We start from the raw sequence: 25285 nt of genomic DNA, 5'->3' as shown, positions 1-25285 counted from the left end.
ATCTGGGAAGTATGGAGGTTGTGTTAGAAGTTATGAAAGGCAAAGACTGAATGAATGTAGTACATTTTAAAGGGACCTATAACCTGATTAAACTCCAAATAATAAAGAACAGCTATTTGAAATGCTTCTTCAAATTTAATATCTCTGACTGAAGAGATATCAAGAACAAGATATAATATATGAGAAAATGATTAAACTGACTCAGTGGGAAGATGGTAAAGATGATGATTCTTGGGTATATTCTAAAATGTTTCATTGAACTATCACTAAGCTGCTTTGTGCATATAACAGGGTTCATCAGTACCACAGTTCTCTCATTGATATTAGAAGTTGATATGGATCCTAAATTCTATGGTCACTGAAAATCAACTTTTTGTTTTTAAATATTCATTACAGGTTGATTTTTTTTTTTAAAGGCTTGAACAATATATCCATCAGTTTAATAGATACATATAGAGCAGTATCAATCCCAACAGAATTATCCAAATGAAGATGTGGAGAGTACTTGATGGCATGCTGATTCTCTACACTTAGGTACTACCTTGCATTATGGGAAGCTAAATATGTATTAGACACTGCCCTAATTTTACTCTGAGTAAGTGCTGTAGTTGTCAGAGAAGGGTTATTCAATCACCATGGAAGGGGGAAACAGTTCACATGATTATAAATAGAAAGGGAGGAGGCTATGAAGAAGGAGATTTAAAATAATCAACAATCAAGTATTTCCTCTTCATTGTTTCATTTGGGTTGTATTTATTTGGATAAGCATTTGATAGAGTGGATTGGGAATATATATATAACGCTGTATTGTAATAAAATAAATTAAAAAATGGGTTTAATTGCAATTTTCACAAAATTGAGTACAAATTTGGAGAATATAGTGGGTGATAGTCTCACCCCAGCTCTAGTCACTTTACCTTAAATTTAAAAAAAACAAAAAACCAGAACTGCATATCCAGTACCAAGATCCCTATCAAGTAGGGTGGTGTGAAACAGCACCATTTCATTTTTACTTCCATTTTGCCATTTCAACAGAAAAGTGTTTCATTTCAAGTTTCATTTAATTTCGAAAGCACTGTTCCGTTTTGTTTTGAAAGCACTATTCTTGTGTCACGTGTGTGTTAAGGTGCAGCGGGGTGAAAACTGCAGGCATGGTAGCCTCTGCTGAGGCCACAAAGCTTACCAAGTTTCAAGGTGATAGGTTCAGGGGTTCTGGGAAACTGCACTTCAAGCTGCTGACAAACAAAACTTGTGATGCGTGTGTGTGTTAAGGCTCAGCTGTTTTTCCTTCCCTCCCCCAGAGCACTGCGATTGGAAGGGACCTCAGGAAAGGATCATAGTCACTGGCCAACTCCACATGTCAATATCAGACTAGTCCTTCCTCCCTCTTCCCCCTCCCTCTCCTTAGTTTCTGTTTCCCTGTGAGCAAGCCCAGCTTTGAAACTCGAAATGTTTCAAAACTTTCAGAACATTTTGAGTGTCCTCATTTCATTTCAAGGCTGTTTTGAAGCCCTTTGTTTCATTTTGATTTCAGTGTTTCAAGCTCAAAATGAGTTGAAACAGTGTCAGAATGAAACACCCGGTGAAATTTCACACAGCCCTACTATCCAGTACCTTATGCAATTGGCTAAAATTTCCCTCAGTTCAGTAGGTACTGAACTGGTTTCCTCCTGTGAAGCAGGAAACATACTAGGAGACTGTGGAATTCACAAACAGTGTTTGATCCCTAGGGATACTTTGAAAGATTTTGTCTATTTAGGCAGGCTTCAAGGATTGTCAAAATTATATTAGGCTCTCTAGCCCCCAGAGCAACAGCAGAATCAAGTGGGCAAAAAAGGAAGTTAAAGCTTTTTTGTGGTACTTCTCCCTAGACAGAATTCTGTGCTTCACTTAGTTCAGATGCAACCTATGTTGCATCTTGCCCACAGCATTCAGAACTCCCACAGCTGGGCAATTTAAAACTACCTCATCAACTCTAAATCACTTACATGTTGTGGATACTGGGAGAAACAATCCCAGTTCCTGTGTATAAGCAGCAGAGGGGAAACACTTTGCTAAACTTTAAACATATCTTGAATCAGACCTTACCACAAAAAAAATCTGAAATATTACATTCCTAGAAAATCAGGGAAATGCAAAATAAGTAGTGTGAATTTTCATTCAATATTTTCAACGAATCCTTATAATCAAAATATAAAGATGCAATAAGTCAGTCTGCATTATTTTCTTTATATAGGATTTCAATAAAAGTTCTATCCTTTTCAGCACAACTAAGAAAATATGTTGTAAAACATAGATCTTGGAATATTTACAGATTATTTTTCAAAGGACTGATGGCATGATGTTTTATCTACCTCCGTACTGTACAATCAGAATACTTATTATTCAGCTAGAACCACAGTGGGCTTTTGCAATTTGTATATTTTAAAAATCCTTAATTCTGTGAAGAGCCTTTTCGGAAGCTGAACTGTTCTAATAAACTGTAGGGGGAAACTGAGCTATAGTTTTGGAGAAGTAGTTATTCTGGAGCGTTGGGCAGAAAATTAAAATGAGAACTTCCAATCATTCTTTTAAAAAATCATTTTTGTGTTTTGAAACTTTTCACCAATAGTACATGATAGGAACAAATCTATGGGGATGGCAGGGAGAAGAAATGATTTTATGCAAGCAAGCTGAAAACCTGCATGTCTTCTAATCAAAGGTATTCATTCATCTAGTGAATGAATTCTGTGTATTGTATCACCGAGACCCAAATCCTGCAAAAAAAGATTTAAAATAATTTATTTTAAGATATAGAATCTATAATATTATTTTTAAAATACTATTAGGAAAATACTTTGGTTAGTCTAGGAGGTGCAAATCTACCCTAAATTCTGTTCATTGCTACCTAAGCCTACTCTTGAATGTTAAAATGACATTCCTTTCTACAGAACCTTGTCAACTTCAACAAAAATTGTTTGGAAAATATCTGATTTAACCTAATCTACATTATTAAAGCAAATTCTTCAGTATTGGAGTTGATATCTTTACCCCTGGAGCTGTCTTTGATAGGGTGATGTATGCAGTGTAGAGTAGAAAAAATGACAGGGCATATCACTCTGATGCTGCACTTTGCTACCATTAATGAGCTGGAGCAATTGCAGATATCTGTAATCTTATACTATAAAATAATTAAGAACGTGATGCTTCTATTTGTGCTAATGGAGTTGGAATGGATGGGAGAAGCACCAGGAAAGGCAACAAGCTCTTTCCCTCACAAGGCGGACAAAAGAGTAGTTTCAGGAGTGCTCTTAGTCCTATACAACAGAGAAGGATTATTGCACCCTGTTAAAGTTTTGGATTAGTGCTACCACTGCTGAATTATTCCATATTTCTTGATGGTGGTATGATGTCAAATAAAGGACATGAACATTGATATAGTGAGCTCCTCATTATTATATCTTTCTGTGTACACCGGTAAAATCAGTGATCTGTTACATTAACCTTCCTCTCATTATCCTTAGTTTTGCTTCTTTAGTTTTATGCCTTAGTCTGAATTAATGTGTTAATGTTTATAAAGACTCTGAAGATGGGAAACGCTATAAATGTTTTGTATCATTATTTTTGTTCACATCCACTTGGTAAAGTTTAAATCCCTTAGCCTAAATAAAGGAGTGTGTTGTATTATGTCTTGTATTTTGTGTGCCATGGGTGGGAAACTACACAAAAACAAAGAACTCTGATTGTCACATTCTTTATGACTATGTAGAGAAGTGATGTAGTCCAGTAAGTGATCATTGCACAGACAATGATTTCATTTTGAAATTGCCATTTCTTTCTGAAACATCCTTTTTCATTATATTAATTAGGTAGAAAAACAACAGTTGTGGCATATATTAAAAAACAATGAGACTAGGTAGATCTGGAAGGAAAAGGTAGAAGCATTTGGATTTTTGTCAGTTTTGCTCGATGTGGCAGGGCACTGTTGGTACATGTTGCTTTAAGGGCTGAGCCAAACAGCCAGCAGGTGCTTGATTACGGTGGCCATTTTAGAACTCTGGCCACCTATATTAACAGATCAGTTTGCTGCTGGCAGGCTGGGCAGAAACATTGCCTGGCTGCAAGGCTGTACACAACATCCTGGAGGTAAGGGCAGGAGCTTTAGGGGATGGTTTGGAGGCTCCTGGTCCTGGGCATGACCTAAAACTGCACCCTCCCAGGAACCCCCAGGAAATACCAGGCCAGCTACCACCCCAGAAAGGTGGGTTGAGGCACCTTAATCCTTAGCCCTCACAATACTGTGGGTACAAGGGGGCCAGGTATGGCTGCAGCCACCTGAGCCCAAGGAGGGTGTAAGAGCCAGATGGGGCCTGGCACAGCTATGGCCACCTGAGCACCCACAGGGGAGGGAAGGGGGGCGGAGATGTGGGGCCCCAGTGAGGGGGAAACCAGAGGGCTGGGAGCACAGTATGTGCGTGTGAGTGTATAGAGTTTCCCCGGGAGGGGCCAGGGCAAGCTTGGACTCAGTCAGGTAATTGGCTGACCATTACTCCGGTGAGGGTCATGGAAGAGGCCCAAAAGACTGTATGTCTGCTACCCAAGGTTTGAGCTAGATAAAGCCTATAGCCAAAGGGGCTCGCTCTGGGAGGGAGCACGGTGGTATAAGTTGTCAATGTGTGAAAGAGACCCTGTGAGAGGGGGTGGAGTGTGAGAGGCCCTAGTGAGAGGAGGGCGGTATGAATGAGTGTGTATCTGAGGCCTGACAACAAGGACTAAGCTTGGTCTGGGAGCATTGTGTCATCTGGATGCCACCTGCGAGGCTTGGGCTGCAGTGTAGGGGAGGAACAGAGCTGCAGATAGTGCCCCCTGGCCTCAGGGCAAGAATGGGCAGCCTCCCACCTAATAAATACCATAATTATGTATCATCAATGTGTGGCAGGAAAGGAGGTGGGCAGTTGGCCCAGAAACAGGTGGGTGGGCCAATGACAGACTGGCCCTAAGAAAGCCCCCTTTTACACTCAAATATAGATTCAATGTTAAAATTCCATTATCTGTCTTTCTTAGTCCAGGCATTCAAATCTCAGGTTTCAGTAAAAGTAAGTGGTATTATCCATCCCTCAAAAATAGTGAAAGCTAATGGACAGAGAGCACTGACAGACATTTAAAAAAAACCCCAAAAACTAGCACTTTACCGGAGGAGAAGTACATTACTTTGACTTGGCTCCCCAGTATCTATATAAATCAGGCACTTCAGCAGGTTTTCTTGGTGCTTTTATCTAAAGCTGAGTCAATCAGCTATCAGATAGGTGTCAAAAAGCCCTGCTGAAGCTAATGTGGTGCCAGGTCCAACTAATGTGGTGTCTCTCTGGGCATGTGCTGCACTTGGTGCTGGGGCGTATCAAGCTGAAAGTAAAGTGCCCTTTTTTTTGTTTTATTTTGTTTTGTTTTCACATCTGTAACCAGCCAGAGAGGTCAGTTGACTTTCCCCATGTCACAGTGCTGGTCTGTTGCAGAACTGAGTGTAGGAGATTTCCTGCTATTCCTTTTCCATCCCTTCAGAACCATCCTTCCATTTAGGTGGATTATTATTTCTGAAAATAACAACATCATGGTCTGCTTGCCTTATGGGGGTGTATAACTCAGCATTATCAGTTTATCAAGAATCTAACAATATATACCTTGAAGTCCCTTTTTCAAGAGTCCTCTAATTTTATCTTTCATCCAGAAATAAAGAAGGAAATTTCTACCTTCATGTTCTCTAAGGGAATCTTTAAAATGGCTAAAAATCTAGAAGGGAAATAAAAAGAATCATTGCTATTTGCAAAAGTGTGTATTTTAAGATATCACAACTTAATTCAAGCTTCTTAAATGCCTGGGGTGAGTGATAGTGATAGTCTCACATAAATTATGGGACTATGCACATAGTATACTAGTATTGGCCCTCAGGTAATATAAACAACACTAATCAAAAGTATGGAAGGTTGTCTGCGATTTGGACAGTATCCACATTTTTGCATACAGTTCTGCTATGATATTGCCAAGCTGCAGCAACTATCCCAGACTCTTGCGGCAGATAAACAGGAGCTGGTAAATGGGCTGTAATTCCGAATGGAGTATGAACATGAAATCTTTATAACATAGAGGGTTTAGCAGGGACTTGATTAGTGCAGATGAGGTAGACATGAGTAGTTTCTTGCATGGAGCTATTCACACAAGTACATGCACAAGTAGAAGATGGTTGTTGCTGTTAATTTGATTTTGATGGAATTCCAGCTAGCTGCCCCAAACTAACAGCTGAAGAAGCAGACTAGTTACCAATGTTATGAGGTCATAACATAGTGGGCTTAAAGGACCATATCAAAACATTCCCCTTCCAGGGATTATAAATTTACCACTGACTCATAAACAAACAAAATTTTACAGATTTGATCTTACAATAAACACTGTTCCATTACCATTAAGTCATTGTTTTCTGCGTGCTATGGTCACTTTCACTGTGGTAGTAAGAGCATTGGCATTTTAAAAGTTATTGATAAACTGTGTTTTGATATCTGTTTGCTGTACAGTCTTCTTAGGTCCTTTTATGGTTTTGTGTAACTTTTGTCCCTTCAACTGTGTATCAAAGGCAAAATAAAGTTAGGAAGGCAGAATTTATTCTTTTTGGTTCTTTAACTAACAGTTTTATATTCCCTGTACTTGTGTTATCTCTAGAATTAGCTTGGCCTCTTGAACCAGAGCAGGGTTTTAACATCTTTCTACTCTGTTTTGATGTAGTCTATGCTTTTACCCCCCCACCGCCCCCAGCATATTTTTCAGCACACAGCTGCTTTCAAGACATGTCGCTGCTTGCATCTTTCAGGAACTTCGCTTTGACTCTTCTTTCACTTTCATTTTGACACCACCTGTTTTTATTCCTCTTCATCTCTTATCTATCATAAAGTTTTATGCTGCTGCACATTGCCATTGTATCTGAGCAACTTCCATCTAGTATCAATAGTCATGGCAAAGACCTGTTGATATGACTCCCATGTCAGCATCAACTTTCTGTTTGCTTAGGTAGATTATATGAAGTGGTTCCAGATGGATTCTCTAGCAGCTGCACCCATACTTCTCAAGGCTCAGTCAACTGAGATTATTCCTTTAAGACCCCTGGTTCCACCCTTTTGTGTCTGTCTAGACCTTGACTCTCAGTCTTGGCCTACTTACTCTAGCTGCTACCTTCACCCCTATGCTCCCTTACTGTGGCCTTGGCTTCCCAGCATCAACTGCCTGGTTGGAGCTTTAAGTCCTCAGTGGTCTAGGTTCTAGCCCCCTGAACCTTTGGCCTCACAGAGTCCAAATATTTCTCGCACCCCTCCCCCCCCGCCCTCTGCCCCGTGGACACTCTCAGCCCTTACAGGGCTCACTCCTCTCTCCTTCTCCCTCCCCCAGAACCTTTCTCCAAGTACTCAGTTAGTCTAATAAAATATATCACATCTACTCAAAGAACCTTGCCTTAGGGTCCCACAGGGCACCCTGAGGGACCTGTCAGGTAGCCTCCAAGCCTCCCCTCACAGCTGCTTCCAGTCCTCCGGTATTTTCTGTTCTGACCTCAATGAAAATACAGCCATTATGAATACTCACTAAAGAGCCACATAAACTTAAATCTTCATCCTTCTGGGTCAACTCAGAGGTAAAAGGGAAAATAAAACTTCTCTTGCCTTGCGTATCAGGACTCCCCTTATTGTACTTCCAGGTACCATAGTGATGTGCCTGGCAAATCTTCATCCATCCCAGTCAAGGCTAGAATACCCTCCCTAGCCTGAGGGCAAGCTTTTTATTCCAGAAAATCCTCCCCTTCTGGCCAGGCAAGTCTATCGCCCAACCTGAGCACAGGGGTTTCTTGTTAGTCCCTTTAATTCTGCCACCTTTTTGCCCTTTGTCTACCATCTCTGTTTAGTTCAGTCCACCTCGGGTAGGGCTACTGGCAACTGCAGGCACCCTGTCTTTGGTCCTTTCTGCTTCTTGCCACCCAGGGTTTCTCCCTGATGACATTTTGGTCTGCCCATACAACTGTATTTTCCTCCCATGCACTCTCATCCCTCCAAGCTACAAAAATCAAGCTCTTAAAGAACTGGTACCAGTTTTGTTTGTCTTCTCCCAGTAACAGGGCAAGGATTCTCTGTCTCAAAGACCTATGCCTCAGACTTTCATAGTTTTGTTAACAATCGATAGAAACTGTCCTGCAGCTGTAGAACAGCACTGAAGCATATTTGCATTGTGGTCTTATAAAGCAGAGGAAGGGCATTTTGTAGCTCAAAGCTTTGTGCCACAAAACTATATATAGTTTGTTCAATGAAAGATATATTATCAAATACATTTCACTTGTCCCAAGCCAAATCAGAAACCTTATGAGTGAGGACTCAATGACATTGTCACTGAGAGTGTCACAATATAAAGATGATGGCCTTTCATTAAATAGGAAGTCATCTGTAAATCCATAGATGACTGAGGAGGCTGATCCGAGATCCACATGTTTGACTGAAGACATGGCAAATGGTTCCAGGAGGAAGGAATAGATCCTGGTGATACTGAATTACATTTGTCTGCCTTTGTCTACCTCCACAGTGAGGCAAGTTTGCTCCAAACGATTGATGCCATCACGATGATGTTGTTGTTGCATTTTTTCAGATTGTTTGTCAAGATGTCTTTGAATCTCTTCTTTTTTTGCTTCTAGAGTGGTGACCATTGGTGAGTTGGAAGTATAGAACCTGTTTTAAGAGACAGTTGTTAGACATCTGACTGATATGTCTTGTCCCCTGGAGCCGATGCTGCATAAATATGGCTTCAATGATAGTGGTGTTCACTTGAGCCACAATGCTGACATTTGTTCTTCTGTTCTTCCGAAGATCTTATTGATGGTAACATTTCAAAGAATTCATGTACTTCCAATTGTTATCCAGATTTCACATGCATATAGCATGGTAGGTCTGACAACAGCCTGGTAGATGGGAAGTTTGGTTTGGGTCCTATTGTCATGATCATTGAAGACACAATTTCATAGATGACCAAAGGCAGCACTGGCAGATTTTATTATTCCATTTTATTTATCTTTACTTTTTGGAAAGGTGGCTACCCAGGTAGGGGAAATGCTCAGCATTCTCCAGGATTGCTCTCTTATTGTAATGTGTGCAGAAGCAGATGATTGGTTTGGGGTGGGTTAGTAAAGTATCTTGGTTTTCATGGTTTTCATTTGATGAGCTTTAGTTCAAGCACCCCCACTGCCATTTTTAAGCACAGGGACACTGATACACAAGACACGGCGGCACTCTAATTAAAGCGCTGCCTGCCCCTAAACCCTGGAGCACATGTAAAAGTGCCCTTAGACTGCATTTTTAGGTAAGAACTTCTGATTTCTGCATTCTCATAGCTGCCAAAGAACTGAAGGAAAGAGATGCTAGGAAAATGAGAGAAAACATTTTTTATATATATATATAATCTTTTTAAAAAAAATGCTATGCATCTGATTAGCATTCCCTGAACTTGTCATCTTCAAAGTGCTGTGTTTTAAAGGTCATGTCCAATGTAAATGTCCTTTTTTCTAAAAATATTAATTAAAAAAGATAATTATTTTTCTGACTTCACAATTCTATAAATTCTATCTGGTTTTTCTCTGAATGTCACAATGGCAGGTCATTTTTTAAATCTGGGTTTGCGGATGAAAGCTAGGAAGCTAAATGTGCCAAGTGAGAATCCTTCTCTGCTGCTACCTAGCTTTGACCTTGCTGATCCCATTTCCATGGAGATCATTGGAAATACAGTAAGGGAATTTTGAAAACTTTAAAACCCTTTATAGTATTTTTACTATTCAGTCTCTGTTTCCATGGAAATGCAATAAAAAAAATCTAGCAATAAGTATCAGTTCAAAAAGTGAGAATTTTCTTGTAGATGTCAGCAGATGACACTGAATTGAGATCTGCAAGGGCTGTTACACAAAACAAGGACTGAACTGACTCTCAAAACTGACATTTGTTCCTTTAAAGAATAACAAGGAGAATATCTATCTGCTACTGTTTCCTTGTAAGTGTAATGATTATGTGCAAAGTTAATTAACCACACCTGTACTAATTTTATGTGCTCAGAAGTTTGAAACTTTCATCCTATAGTCATATATGTCCTTGCATAATGGCAGTTGTATGCTGCTAGCATAATCTAATCTTGTTCTGATTCTATCCCCATTGAAATGTGTGGGAACTGAGAATGCACCTCGGAAAAGCTGACTGCCAAACCCATCCACCCCCCTCCCCCATCTTTCCCCCGCCCCCAGTCCTCAAATGCTGGTCAACACTTTTATATAGTTGTGTCTATGAGAATTACATGTCCTTAAATCACAAGGAAGGACTCTGAAAATGTGAAGCTAAAATAGATAGTTAACATCTTTTTTCTGATCCAAAGAATTATTGTTTGTTATTTTTTTGATTTGAAAGGAAAATTATCACCCTGTACCCAGATGTGCCATAAGGCTTTATGACTTCAGGAACTTTGTTCTGTCTCTTAAAAGGCAATGAAATACAGACATGGTGACTGAAATAGTGTTTGCTTTCTTCCTAATTTCTAGCTTTTAGAAATCATTTTACTTGGTTTTCTCTCCCTCCTTGATAATTTGCTCCTAACTACGTTAATATTTATATGCATGCATTCTTCCAAACCACATAATAGCCAGACTCTTGTACCCTTATTCATGTAGAATATTTAACACCAAAAGTAGCCTTGTAAAATCAGCTAGCTTCCCAGTGGTGAGCAGGGGGCCTGCTGTTCCCTGCCACCCTGCTTCCAACCCCCAACCCTTCCCGGTGACCCAGTGTGGCAGGGAGTGGAAAAGCCACACAGAAAACCTCCTCACTGCTTCTCGGCCCCCTTCTGCTGCCCCAGTGATGCGCCTCTTGTGTGTGGGGCTGCAGCGAGGGCAACAGCACAGGGTTGTACTCCCCAAAGCAGTGGCAGGTGCTGGAGGTGCATTACCAGGGGGGGGAGCAGCTTGCAGTGGCAAGGAATCCCTGCATGGTCCCGCTGTCCCCAGCCACACGGAGTCATGCCTAGCAGCTCCGGAGGCCCCAGGGGAGGAAAGCAGGGTGGGAGCCTGAGCCTGCAGCCTGTGCCTGCCCCAGGTACAGATCTGGGGGGTGCAGGTCTCCCCTGCCCCCCAGGAGTGCACGTGACAGCAGGGAACTAGCTGTACCCCTTCCCCTTCCCCAGATGAGCCATTCATGGCCCTGTCCTGCTCCCTGCTGGGGCCTTGCAGCCATGCATTGTGGCCCCGGGCCTCAAGCCCCACCTGGCTGGGCAGCAGCCTCAGCCTGACCCTGACCCTTCCCCAGGTACAGATCTGGGGGTTCAGGTCTCTCCTGCCCCCTGGGAGTGCATGCAGCAGCGGGGAGCCACCCCACCCAAGCCCGCAGCAGGGAGGGAGCAGGGGCAGAGGGATACGGACCCAGGTCCATACCCTTGTCAGCTGGGGCCCCCCTGTGGCAGGGCTGGAGGAACAGGGCATGTGGGTGGGGGGCAAGGGACACCAGCAAGCCTGGGGGGTGGGGTTGTGGGGCCTTGAATTTTAACTATAGGTTTGGGGATTTTTAGCAGAGAATTTGTGATTTTTTTTTTTTTTTTTTAATCAGGCAAAACCAGGATCCCTGGTAATAAGTCACCCAAGAGAGGAAGGCCTTATGATGGTAGGGAGGACATTATGACAGACAAATGTTCTTGCTGGTTCACAGTGACTAAGCTAGCAGTTCTAGAGTTGTCTGTGGGTCTGGAGTAGTCATGCTTTAAGAATAATGGGTAAATAGTTTAGATAATGTGTGAGCTGTATAAATAGACAGTTCTACCAGACTCTTCAGCAATATAAGCTGGCCTTCTAAAAAGCCTTGCAAAAGACTAGGTCCGCAGAGGAGCAACAATACATTGATCTAGGTTTCAAAATAAGTAAAGGTCCATATTCATACGTAGCTGAACAAGTATACCTCTAAAATTTGAGGAGTCATGCCTTCTGAGTCTGTCCAGGGACTGGCTCAATATTTTCCCTTTCTTTATTGTGATATTCATAAATAATTCTTCTAGCAGAAAGTTCTAGGTGTTTGAAAAATAATATAGCATATATGAAGTATAATTTTAAGCCCAATATATGTAATGTAAGGAGGTACATTACATATATTGGGTTAACTGTGCCTCATCTAAACGAACATGTGTACAGATTCAGGGTTTTTCCAGCCCCAGGGCTGGAAAAACTTGGCCCTAGCCTCATTACATTAATTTTGTAAAGAAGAAAAAAAACCCCAGGAAATAATGATTTAACTCAGAATCAATATATTGTTCCAGAGATTACTTCAAATTCACATTTTGCTGTGCATTTTATAGATGTTCTGGAGAGGCCACTTTTCATTGTAAGGCATGCACAAGTAGAGAGATATTGAACATGTAGATATTCAAATACAGCATATTTCAAAATTCAGCATCTGGAACCAAATTAGTGGATCATTTTAAAAGATATGTTTGTCTCCCACATAATGGGTTGTTGTTGTTGTTATTGTTGTTCAATACCTTTTGGATCTTCAGTTCTATGGCTGCCCTGAGTGAAAAGGAAAATCATCTGTATATAATAAATTCTTCTTCTTTTGTTCTTTGAAACCAGTTATCATTTAAATACAGAGCCCTTGCTTTCCTGTAGGGGGAAAAAAAGATTTATGGTATTAGCTACATGACTAGCAGCAGAATTCTGGGCTCCAATTTTCTAAGCTCAAATTTAAATAGTTCTGAAGAAAATATTACAATAGGAGGAGGATATTTTAATATGAGGTTTTTTTTCTTTCCCTGCAGCAAGAGTATTTCACTGATCCCCTGTTCAAAAATCCTTCTTAGGCATTGGGGTTTTTTTTAAACTCTGTTTTCAAAAAGGGTTGGGGAGAGCAAATTTTTAGCATCTCTCACACTAGTGTGCTCTTACACACATATAAACACACACCGTGAGAATCTTTCTCTTGGTTTTCTTTCCTTCTCCTTCCCTAGGTTTCTCTCTTTAAAGTTATCACTTCCACTTACTAGAGTTTGTGTGTGTGCGCGCGCGCACGCATGTTACTCAAATTGCCAATTGCTAAAATCATGAGTGAGACTTTATAAAGGAGGATGAGGCAAGGTGCCATGTCTATTGATCACATAAGTTAGACATAGAGGTTTGGGCACACCATTCATACAAACTAACACAAATCATCATACACATCATTACACGCAGGCATACACATACACAAAACAACCATTTCATCCATACATACACCAGTAGTTACCAGCAATAGTTATTCAATATCAGCCCAGGGTGGCCAGCCCAGGCTTATTGAGTAGATGATGATCTGAAGATAGCAGATTTAAAAATAACAGCTGGAGCAGGGTGAACAGATGCATCTGTGCTCCGATGAAACAGCAGTAGAGAAAGAGACTCACCCAACTTGGCATTTTCAAATGTTCTTTTATACAGATTGACATCCTTTGTTTCAGTGCTTTGGGGTTTTTCCACCCCAGCTTCTGTTTTTGCGGTTGTTCTTCTTTTGTCTTCAGCTTATTTTAGCCTTGGAGTGTTTTTGCTGCTTGTCTGGCAGGGTGGGGGCATTGCTTCTCCTCGTTATCTTCTTTGTGCCCTAGGCCTAAAAGGGATTCTTCAGCCATCCATTAATTAGTTTACTGACTGGTAACTTACATTTGGTGCCTTGTTGCTTACATAAATAGTTAAATCTTCTTTTCCCCATCTCTATGCCATTCTCTTACCATTCACTCTTTTACACACACTCATACATAAAGGCTATGCAGAGTTCGTTCACCTATGTCAAGCAAAAGGATACAAAATGGAGTTTTCAGGTTGCTTACAGGACAAGACTAACATGGTTATACTTCACTATTATTGCACTCTATTTTAACATCAGCTACATTAGTTCAGTTCACGCTACACATGCACATGCACGTGCCTAAAACTAAGTGCTCAGCTTCTTTCAGATTCCACCAAGTGGGTGTATCCTCTGCTCCACCAACTGCAAAATAGGCTTGACTCTTAAGTGATTCTATTACCTTACCCCATAGCAAAAGAGTGCATTAGATGCATTCTTTTTTTCCTCACCATTAGGGAATGATAGCTTAGTGGCATATTAGAAAAGCCCTTTTCCTCATAAATGGTGAATGGGCTATAAACTGGACTCAGTCTGGATTTTTGCAACATAGAAGCTGCTAAGCAAAGTACAGGTTTCCCTTGCTTTATACTGTAGATGTATTCCTGGAAAACTGCATAACTTGAATTTGCATAAAGGAAACCCACTTTATAATGTAACATATAGGGATATGTTCCAAGACCTTGACTGTACTGACCCCCAGACCCATTCCCCAGACCACTTTTACAGGACAATTTTGATACTCACCAACAGCAGACAGTGTACACACAAGCACAGGGTGCTGATGAATGTTACCATAATGGGGATGGCAACTACGGAAACACATATTGTAGGCAATGAGTGAGAAGCACAGATCCACACAGGTGACTATATTTTGCTACGCATCATTTCCACAATGTACCACAGAAAGCAGCTGACTGTGGACTTCCACCACGCCAATTGTGTAAGAGTGAATTTACCTCACATATAACAAATTTTTGGTATAAAAAAGGTCATCGCAAAAGAGTGAATTCACACATACAGAACCCGCATAAAGTGAAGGAAACCTGTATACTTTTCTAAGAGTACTGAAATAATTAGGAATTTTGTATGTTCAGCACCTGCATGAAAACAAAGCATTTTATTTATGAGCTTAACTATAGGTACCTAGATTGGAAGAAGTTGAACTTTCATGTGTTGAAATAAGCAATCTGTTTTTGGTGTGTGCTAGCAGAATGAATTCATATTTGAATGATGCTGCTTTAATGACTGTAAGGTTCTTATCCCGTCATTGCATCTGTAATTACATATTGATTCTAATTTTAATGCACATTTTGACTTTAGCATTTATCATGTAACTAATATGACAACATAAAATGTCATCTATATAATTTAAGCAAAGTTATTACAAAGTTAAAAAATGCTGATGAGAGACAAAATACAGTATGAAGTCTTCCACTCCTAATTGTTTTAAACTTTTCATTTTCAATTTTTGGAGGGTCATATTAACACATTTGCATGCAAATAAATTTTATTAATTTCATGTTCAAAACTGTATCCATTGCAAAAATGATAAACAATAGAAATTGTAGTGCTGTAGAACATTAAAGACAAGAACTCTGGCATTTTGATTATAAACAGATGTTCCCATCACTAGTATATCAGCATATCTGTAAAATTGCACATCTAAAAGGCCATACAACTTTGTGCTGTAGCTGTAGTTATGGTAGATGCACAGAAATATCCACATGCTAAGTCCCTCTTTTAATATGAGTGGTTTGATGTAAAATAATTCACTTTATGAATCTGTTTTGGGAAATCAGTATTTCCTTAAATCAGTAGATTCTGTAATAATTTAAGCAGTTTAGAAACCTTTCATGGATGGGTTTTAAATCTTTTGTTGTTAGCGTTGTTGCATAATCTAAATTTTAATCAGAAAGTTCAATAGATTAATATAGTGGCATTCTTTGCACAGAGAATCTCAACTGGAAAAGAAGACTCCTCCCCAACTTCCAAATGTCATGAGAAGGTTGAAAATAATAATCATATCTGTAACCTGGTCCCACCTCTAATATTGTGCTCTCTCTGAGATGTTATTTGAACCAGAAGTTAAATGACATGAGTTCTTATTAAACTGTGTAAACATAAGTTTTGGAAAAGGCCCTACATGAAAATGCTAATGGTCATATTATCCAAGAGCAGTCTTTATCACTGATCATGTATTCTACAATATATATAGACCTCTTACAAATTAAATATATGGAAAGTGCTAATCTTTCATCAGTACCACATATGAACACTGAATATAGTTTTAGTAGCCTTGTGATGAGGATATTCAAAGAATATCAAAAAAAATTACTGAACGTCTGTGGGGGGTGGGTTTATGCAGAGAAAAGTAAGTTTATATGAATATATAGAGTGTGTTTTTGAGACTTACAGTTTCATCCACTGTCCATTAGACATAGTTTCACTGATACAGTTTTCAGATTCCTATTCTTTATCAACATGGTACTTACAAACTATTTGATTCTTCCATAGTAATCTTACTATATAATTTAGTAACATTTCTGCTCTTTCAAGTAAAAGAAATCTCCCAACTCTCTATTAAGATTGTAAATATGTTAATGTGTGATTCCTGTTTTTTTTCAAAAAAAATTATTTTCTTTTCAGTGGGATGCAATTACTGAAATGGATGAGCACAACCGTCCAATTCACACTTACCAGGTATGTAATGTAATGGAACCAAACCAAAACAACTGGCTTCGTACAAACTGGATCTCCCGTGATGCAGCACAAAAAATTTATGTCGAAATGAAGTTTACTTTGAGGGACTGCAACAGCATTCCATGGGTATTGGGAACTTGCAAGGAAACTTTTAACCTCTACTACATGGAGTCAGATGAGTCCCATGGAGTGAAATTCAAGCCAAGCCAGTACTCAAAAATTGATACTATTGCAGCTGATGAGAGTTTTACCCAGATGGACTTGGGTGACCGTATCCTGAAACTCAACACAGAAGTTCGTGAGGTTGGGCCAATAAACAAGAAAGGATTTTACCTTGCTTTTCAGGACATTGGAGCATGCATTGCTCTGGTCTCAGTCCGAGTTTATTACAAAAAGTGTCCTTTCACAGTTCGTAACTTGGCTATGTTTCCTGATACTATTCCAAGGGTTGATTCTTCCTCTTTGGTGGAAGTACGGGGTTCCTGTGTGAAGAGCGCTGAAGAACGGGATACTCCAAAACTCTACTGTGGAGCAGATGGGGATTGGCTTGTGCCTCTTGGACGATGTATCTGCAGTGTAGGATATGAGGAAGTTGATGGTTCCTGCCATGGTAAGATAACAGAATTAAGAGGAAAAAAATGTCAAATTACCTACATTACAAGTAATTTATTTGTCTGTGGAGAATACAGCCTACAAATTTTCAAGGAAATGAACAAAACGTATGTTTTAAGTTATGATGCCATTGGTTTTGAAGAAAAAAATAGTTCTAAGAAACACCACCTTAATCAGCTCCATCCATGCAGAATATGGAATTCCCCTTATTGTGGTGTAATGTTATTAAATTATGCCATATATTCAGTACTGGTGTTTCACAATAAATCAGGTATGCAATTTCACACTAAATCAGTTTGTTTAAGGAACAAATATCAGTTACTTATTTGGGCTTTGAAAAGTGCAGTGTAGTTAGCTGCTGAACTTTTGGAAGGTACTACAGCAAAGTATCTCCTTCACATCACTGTGTTGATGTGGTGTCCCAGCACTATTTAATAGACTGTGTGCTTGCTATATATGGGACAGGTATAATATTGAGCCTTGCTAGAGTAGGGAAGATGAGGAATGATATCTTAGCAACTTTTTGAAGATTACTTCATTTCTTGCTTATACCTGATATTCAGAGGTAGAACTGTGAACACAGACACAGGAGCAAAAAAATTATGTTTTATTGAGATAATTTAGTCTTATTTAGAAGGCAGGTAGAGATGTAACTTAAACTAATTGAATCAAAGGTGCATAATCTTTCATGAGTAAAAGCTTACTTCATCCCATGCTATGGTAATATTATTTGCATTGGACTCATCAAAGAGGTCACATCACTGGAATTTAACTATGACTGAACTTAATCAGCTAGAACCTCAGCTTCAATATTGTTTGGTACGTGAGCAAATAGGTAAGCAGATGAGATTCTTGTAAGCTTGGTACTAATCTTTGGTAAGGCTTTGAATTTATGTGGAGTAGTGACATACCCTTCCTAAAACTCAAAAATGTGTTCATGTCATCCTGGTGCATTTCAGCCTCGTGCACGGGCTGACAGATTGATCTCAGTATCTGTCAGAGACGTCTACTGTAAGCAATGAATCTTACAGTGCTCACGATACTGAGCTGTCATTTTTATCAACAGGAAGGTTCATAGCAATGATGGTTGCCCATCCATCTACCACAAGACATACAAGACATCCTGAACAGTATTAGTGTCTATCAGCTAGGTCTTTCTGGCTAGTTTTTTCCTGTGCAATTGCCCTCATATCTGTAGACTCTGTGCCTGCAATACAGAAATTTAATTCAGACTCTAGAAGTGCCATTTATTTTCGCTAGTGAAATCAAGCATTTGTATTTATTCATACACAGACTGTCCTGAAAGTTAACATGGTAGTCAGCTTCAAAGGTAGTCAGATACTACAAGAGTGTCTTTTGTTAAGGCTGTCTTCTTTCTCTAATAGCTTAACAGTAACTTGTGAACATTGTAGCTCTTTTCTTTGGTAGTGGTTTGTAAAATGAAGCATCATGTAGAACCACTTGTCCTCACATGAAATCAGGTCTGTACTGAGGACAGAGAAGAACCAAGGAGTTCATAACTTGTTCATAGCTTGTACAATGGCTTTGCCTAGCCCAGAATATTTTATGTAGCTGGTACTCAATTCTGTGATAGGCAGCAGTACAGAAACTTTAGATAGAAAAAATAGTATGTAGACCACAAACATAAGCAATGGTGCATGAAAAATATTATCCATGTGTTACTATCAGAAAATGGAGCTGACTCTCTCCACTGTTTTCTGGATGACACCATTTATCATCTTCTAAAATGTATTCATCAACAGAGTACCATTTTGGCAACATTATGGGTGGAAATGGCTATATCAAGGTATTTTTTCCACATGGGATTTCATTTTATCTTTAATGGGGTTAGGTATTAATCATTTGGAATTAACAAAAAGCATTCATCATTTGTCAATTTATGTCCCTCCTATGAGCAGAGACATAGCAAGCAGATGTTATACCCTATGTAGTAGTGTCAGAAGTGGGGGTTAGGCTCACAGTAAAAGCTGCCAATCTTATGCTCCCTCTAAGTTGGAGCCTGTCATCCCAGCCCTAGTAATTTTACTACTTATAAGTTATGCTGTAGATCTCTAAGCAAATGCTCTGAACCCTAAATCTAAAAAGAGTTCTTTTACTGGTCAAAAAACACTTGGTCACTTGACTGGTCAAATATTGTCAGATAACAGTCAACTATTGTAAAGGTTTATTAATTAGAACAGTGAAGAGAGTCTTTAATTTTTAGTCTAATTATATGTTAATTACAAAAAAAAGTCTATTTAACTGTTATAATGAAACATCAAATTCAATTCTAAAACGGTGTAATTATTTTTTATTACAATCAGTGTTAAGTAAGAGTAAATGTCAATGATATTCAAGACTGAACAGTTTTTTTCCTTGGCTTTTGTCCCAAAACCCAGGTCAGGGTCTGCCTGAAAGTTTACAAAATGTAAAGGAAAAAAAGAAGAAAGAAATGAAACACACCTAAAACTGTGACTTTTACCTTTGTATAGCTACTAAAATGGAGGTATGCCAAGTAGGCAGCAGGCCAACCCTTTCAACCGCTTTCTGTTTGCTTTTAGAGATGCCTGCACTTACAGCAGGTGACCAGTAGGAGAAGCTTTTCTATGCTGCTGGTTTTTGTTCTTCTCTCAGCACAGCTCCTGTAGCCTCACAGGGCTTAATGGTGGGAATGGAAAGGAGGTTGTGAAAGCTCAGGAAGGGCAAGGTGTGCCTGTTCCTGAGAGAGGGTATTCTTAGCTTTGTGGAATATTTGACTGGTCAATTGACTGGCTTGCCATCCCTATTATGAACCTTCCCGTTGTATGATGATCACAGCTCTTCATTCACTAAGAGGATCAAGTCTGCTGCTGAATAAGTATCTCCCAACTGGAAGCCTATAAGAAAACCTATGGTACGTTTGTTAGAGTATTTTTGTTAATTGCCCAGAGAGTGATCGTTAAATGTTTAAACAGGTCATATTGTAAAATAACTTGTCTTAGTAAATTCTTCTTTTTAGCTTGTTCTGAGTTATTTTCAAAGGTGCTTATTTCTGCTCATGTTGTCTATTTGCAGTGTATTTTTAAGGTTGATGTTGCTCCGGCTAACTTTGTATTTCTTGTAATACATGAGTGTTTTTTGTTTCAGTGTGTAAATGTTATCTTAAAGAATGGTTCCAGGTTCTAGCCCTTAGAAGCAACAGTTTCATACCGACCAGATATTTTAAAAAATGAATAGTAAATGTTAAATTCCATGTGTACTGACCCATATTCTCCCATCTGTCTGTTTACATGCTGATGTTGGGAACCCATTGTAAGGGTCATGGAAGGATCTGAAAAAGGGGGTGCAGATGGTGTGGTACATTACCACATATATCACAGCACACACTTTTTTTCTCTAGGTAAAATAACCAACAAACTAGAATATTTACTAATATGCTAGGGTCTATGGCTATATTATTAAATATTTAAGATCAAAACAAACATGAATATAATATAACTATTGGAATGTGCACTAATTTGCTAGATTATATATAAAGTTTAAATATCAGTTAGGTAAAAACAGTAATAAGACATTGTTTTATTAGTCCAGTAGTAATTATAGTTACACGTGCATCTGTTGTTCAGGTTTGTAAAATGAAATCTAGCCCCCTTGGGCATCTTGACAATGCATCTAACATTTTCACTGTCAATCATTTCCACACCTGAGTTAATGTTCATCTAAATTAATGTTACCAAACCTGAGTTAAGGTTTTTGGCTAGGACTAAAAACAATCTGCAGGGCTGTGAAATGGGGGAGAGAGAGATTACCAGGAATGGCTAACATAAACAAAAACGGTAGAAGAAAGGTAGCTTGATAAATAGAACATCAAGACAGTTAAAAAGGAGAAAGGGTCATTAGCCCCTGAGGTTAGCAGGAATCAGGTATGTTATAATGAAAAGAGCCAGGAAGTCAACTGACTCCTTGGGCACTGGCTGTGAATACCTTTCCCCTGGTCTTTTTGCCCTCCCCACAGGCAATTGGTTTTAAAGTTTAGGTGGAACAGGAATCATAGTGGGGTGCAACTGCACCCCTCTCCCCCTGCAATTGCCTCCAGGATGGGTAGCTGCATTTCTATACTTCCTAAGCCTGCCAGTAGAGATCTGGTTTTATGCCAGTTGTGACTATAGTTTTGGGTTTTTTTATGTGAATACTTTTCATTGTCAACTGAATTAGTCACAACCTGGTTTGGTATAGATTCCCCCTAAAATCCTGAGACACAGTCTGTTTGGGGCACTGCTAGTTGGGTCTGTGTGTTTTTTGTTTTTTTGTTTTTTTCTTCCCCAACAGCAACCTTTTGAGCTTGCCATACAAATTAAGACTTAACTTAATTATTATTGTGTGATAAGAAATGAACACAATATTTGAAACTTCCCATTTATTCTGTAATCTGCTGTCTCAAAGTAAGCCCAAAATTAAACCAGTTTCTTTTTCCTGTGCTCAAAATGACCCTTGAAGGCATATGATCCTTACTAATTTCAGATCCTGCCAAAATAATTTTCTTTTTGTTCCCAAGCAACATCTTTAACATTTTCAAAGTTGCACCTCATCATATTGTATACAATATTCTTAGCTTTTAAAATATTTGATGCAGTACTGTTGATTCCACTGGTAGGGTACTCAGTGACACAGTGAGTGTACGGAAGAAGACAGATAAGGCAATTTTAATTGGTTACCTCACCCAAACTGGAGGTGATTATTGCCTTTTTTCTCCTGTCATAGGTATAGTGAATGTCACACTTCTCAAAGTAATTAGTGTTCTCACTGTTGAACTGTCCACTAGGCAGCAAAGGCAATTTGGGAAGAGATGATGTTAATACATTATGTCTCCATTAATTTTTCCGTACTGGATTTTTGTGTACACATAGGCAAGGGTTGAGCAATGTCCCACACTCATGTGTGGGTGATGAGTAATAAGCCTTTCACAGACCATCTTGTAACTACCAGACATTCACTCATGGAGTATTTCTGCAGAAATGCTGCCACCGTCACCATGACAGGCTGGAAATCTGCAAGAAGATGCACATAGTATTAATGAATAAGCCTCTAGTCAGCCTTATTGCTCATCAAAATCCTGTGGACTGCAGTGGAAGTTAAAATTTATGTCAATTTCATAGTACATTTGGGAAAGTTATTAGGAACAGCCTAACCAAAACATGTAATAGATTCAAGTGAATGTAGCTAGATTCAGATCTGGAAATTTACATGGACTTGTTCATCTGTCAGTAATTTTGTCAGTAGTCACAATCCAATGACATTTTTTTCCACCAGAGCCAATTTAGAGTGAATGTACTTCTGAGCAGTGGAGTTGACGGTCCACTTCTGAATATCCATATTTATTAAATTAGAAATTGAAAATGTGGATGCTGTTGCTGGAATGTGTAGGAGAAATGTTGCTGAAATAGTTTTCTTTTTACTGAGTTAAGGTCATATCCTGTTCTCATTTGCAGTCAATGAGACTTTTGCTGTTGTCTTCAACTGGTACAGGATTGCTCTCGGGTCATGTACACATTTTGGATTTTTAGTGACAGGCATTTTGATATTGCAGTCTTCTCTGAATTAAAGTTGTAGATCACTTGTCCATCTCTGATGTATTGAACTGAAATTCAATGTGTACTTTTTCAAGTAACAATGGGATATATGATCACCCTTGTCCATATTTTGGGGTTCATTAAACATTTCTGAATAGATTTACTACTGATGATTTGGAAAAACTACTGGAGGTCACAACTGGTCATAACACTGAGTGGGCAGCTGCTGCGTAGGACAACTTTGTCAATACATGTCAGTTGTGAGTTCCAATGTCCATCCAAAGATTTTCTGGGTTTCCTTTGAACAGAAAATGCAAACCATGCTGAATTTAACCTATACCATTTTGAGATTTACACTTTACACATAACTACTAGGAACAAATAGTTAATTACCAGTTGCAGTTTGTAGGAGGATGTAAACTTGGATGGCTGGACATAAGCCATGTTGACTTCCAATGACCAACAAAAGAAAAAAGAAGAGGATATGACAGAAATATCTAGAATAGCTAATAGTATAGAGAAGAGCATTTAGATAATCCTATTCACTTTTCATGAAAATAAAGCAAGAAGGGGATATTCAGTGAAAAACTAAGAGATTAAAAATGGCTACATTGAAATTCCTTAGTACCGTATGTAAGCTACCATATTTACTTTTATATTTTCCACAAAAAATAATCACCAAAAATTGGGATGCATGATGTTAAGGAAGCTGATTTCATTGCGAGAGTGGAGGCATGTGGATGCTGGAATGGACGCCACGGTCTGTCTCCCTTCATTCCCTGGAAGAACAGAATGCCTGTTGCTGCCGGCCCCCTAAAATTGCTTATCACTAGGCAAACTATAGGGAAAGAAGCTCAAAGTGGTTCATGAAATGAAACAGGAAAACTGTAAGCCAAAGGTTTGTTAGGTTCGGAGACAGAAATACAAAACAAAAATACGTCAGCTGTTAGTTTGGTAGTGTTGTGATGGTCCAGGAAATTATGTGAAGTAAGGATTTTTGTGGATGATATTTTTTTTGACCAACTTTATCCCAGCAATGCATTTGCCTCTCAGTTGTTACTTTATAACCCGAAGCAGCTCCTGGTGTTCTCTTTGTGTTCCTAGCAGCTAGTAATCCTGCCAGTTTTTCCCAGACAGTTTACCAGTCTCCCTAGCTGGGGTCCTTTCCTGCTGCTGGGCTCAAAGTATCTTGGTTTCTCCTTTCCTCAAAAGGGTTCTCTTATATTCTTACCATTATCTCCCCATCTTATTGTTTATCCTATTCAAGGGCAAAACTATTCATACCTTTGCATATGATTTCCTCCCCCAGATATTTATATCTCTGACAACTTTAGGTGACCTAGTTGATATGTATTTCATATGGTTTTGAAATGCATTTAGCTCTTGTCTGGGTGGAAAGCTAACACAAGACTGACTGACAGCTAATCAACCAGTTTATAGTTTCAATAATAATTGAAAATTCATTGATTATGTGTAAAACATCTATTAAACAACATGTTATGTACAAGCATATGAATGTTGAACATAGTTGTCATTAGCTGTTGATGGAGACCAAACATGATGGTATTGATTCCAATTTGGAGTGGTTGTGGGGAGGGAGGGAACATTATCTGCAGATTATCTGATGGGAAACATAAATCAGTAGCTGTATGATTGTTAGCTATAGGCTGGTTCTTTAGCGGTTTGGTGAAACTTAATTGAACTTATTGATATAAGTATTTATGGAGTTCATTTAAATTATATTTAGCAAGTTACTGTTTATACCTCTGTTAGCAATTGAGGCTCTCAGCCAATCAAAATGCATGCAGCAATTTTTTTTAACATTGTTTGTTCTTAAGGAATATACTTAGAAGAACAAAGTAATTAATATTCTATAGCAGTTGGAAAAAAATGTGTTCAAAGGTGAGCTAAGGAGCATTGATTGATATACCAAATTCAGATAAGTTAAGACATTACAGTGATGTTAACTGGAAGAAGTGGAGCTTAAACAATTCTAAGTAGAGTTAGTTAAACAGTATATGTCAAATAGTAATGTAGAGAGTTTACTGAAATTTTGCAATAAAGCAAACAAATTTATGTTGTATGTATGTTAGAGCAGCAGGAGTTGCATCCTGGTAGTCTTTTATTGGTCATTATTTCTCGTGATTTATTTAGAAATTATTTAAACTCTGAAGGTATATTAAACAAGAAATCATATCTTTCCTATTAGACGCTCTCTTTCAAAACCTAGTGAGTTATGATATGGCAGCTTTCAACCTGCTTAATGCCAAGATATTAAACAAAACAAAATTCTGTGATGTAATCCTGCTTTACTTATCTGTCTGCTGACATAAGGGAAGTAAAATGTGCTGACAACAGAACAGAATGTGCTCTTGTATCCAAAAAAGAAACTATGTCTTCTCACATTTCTGCTAGGCTAAGTAAAGACAGTCAAAAAGCCTGAGGCTGAATTAATTTAGTCTTCACAGGTTAGTCAAAGCTGCATAGATTGAACTGATAAGTGAACAGACATACACTTTTCGTTCTGGAAATGCAGCCACGTGCCTGCAGTGGCCCAGGCCAGAAGCCAAGGAGTGCTAGAGCATGCCTTCCTGCTTGGCTGGAGGAGACATCTTGGGCCAGGGCTAGCCTGCCTACTGAGCAAGGGGCAGGGGGGAGGTTGCAGGGGAATTGCAAAGCATCCTGGGATTTTCATAGATTTCATAGACATCAGGGCTGGAAGGGACCTTGGAAGATCATCGAGTCCAGCCCCCCGCC

The 25285-nt window shown here is 39.1% G+C and overlaps 1 protein-coding gene across 2 annotated transcripts in view; it reads left to right on the top strand.

The window, feature by feature from the left end:
* Positions 1-20000, top strand: part of LOC102372739 (ephrin type-A receptor 6-like) — a 47701-nt gene extending 27701 nt beyond the window's left edge. Inside the window, exons 2-3 of one of the 2 annotated variants that reach the window (XM_025210252.1) lie at positions 16314-16977; positions 19379-20000. In XM_025210252.1, coding sequence (XP_025066037.1) covers positions 16314-16977; positions 19379-19446 — 732 coding nt within the window. In that variant the 3' untranslated portion in view covers positions 19447-20000. Of the gene's footprint in view, positions 1-16313; positions 17613-19378 lie in introns of those variants that run through there. The other variant, XM_025210251.1, reaches the window with a different exon arrangement.
* Positions 20001-25285: the final 5285 nt, after the last annotated feature.

This window comes from Alligator sinensis, unplaced genomic scaffold, assembly GCF_000455745.1.
Source record: "Alligator sinensis unplaced genomic scaffold, ASM45574v1 scaffold655_1, whole genome shotgun sequence".
Lineage (NCBI taxonomy): Eukaryota > Metazoa > Chordata > Crocodylia > Alligatoridae > Alligator > Alligator sinensis.
This window is presented reverse-complemented; position numbering and strand designations above follow the sequence as displayed.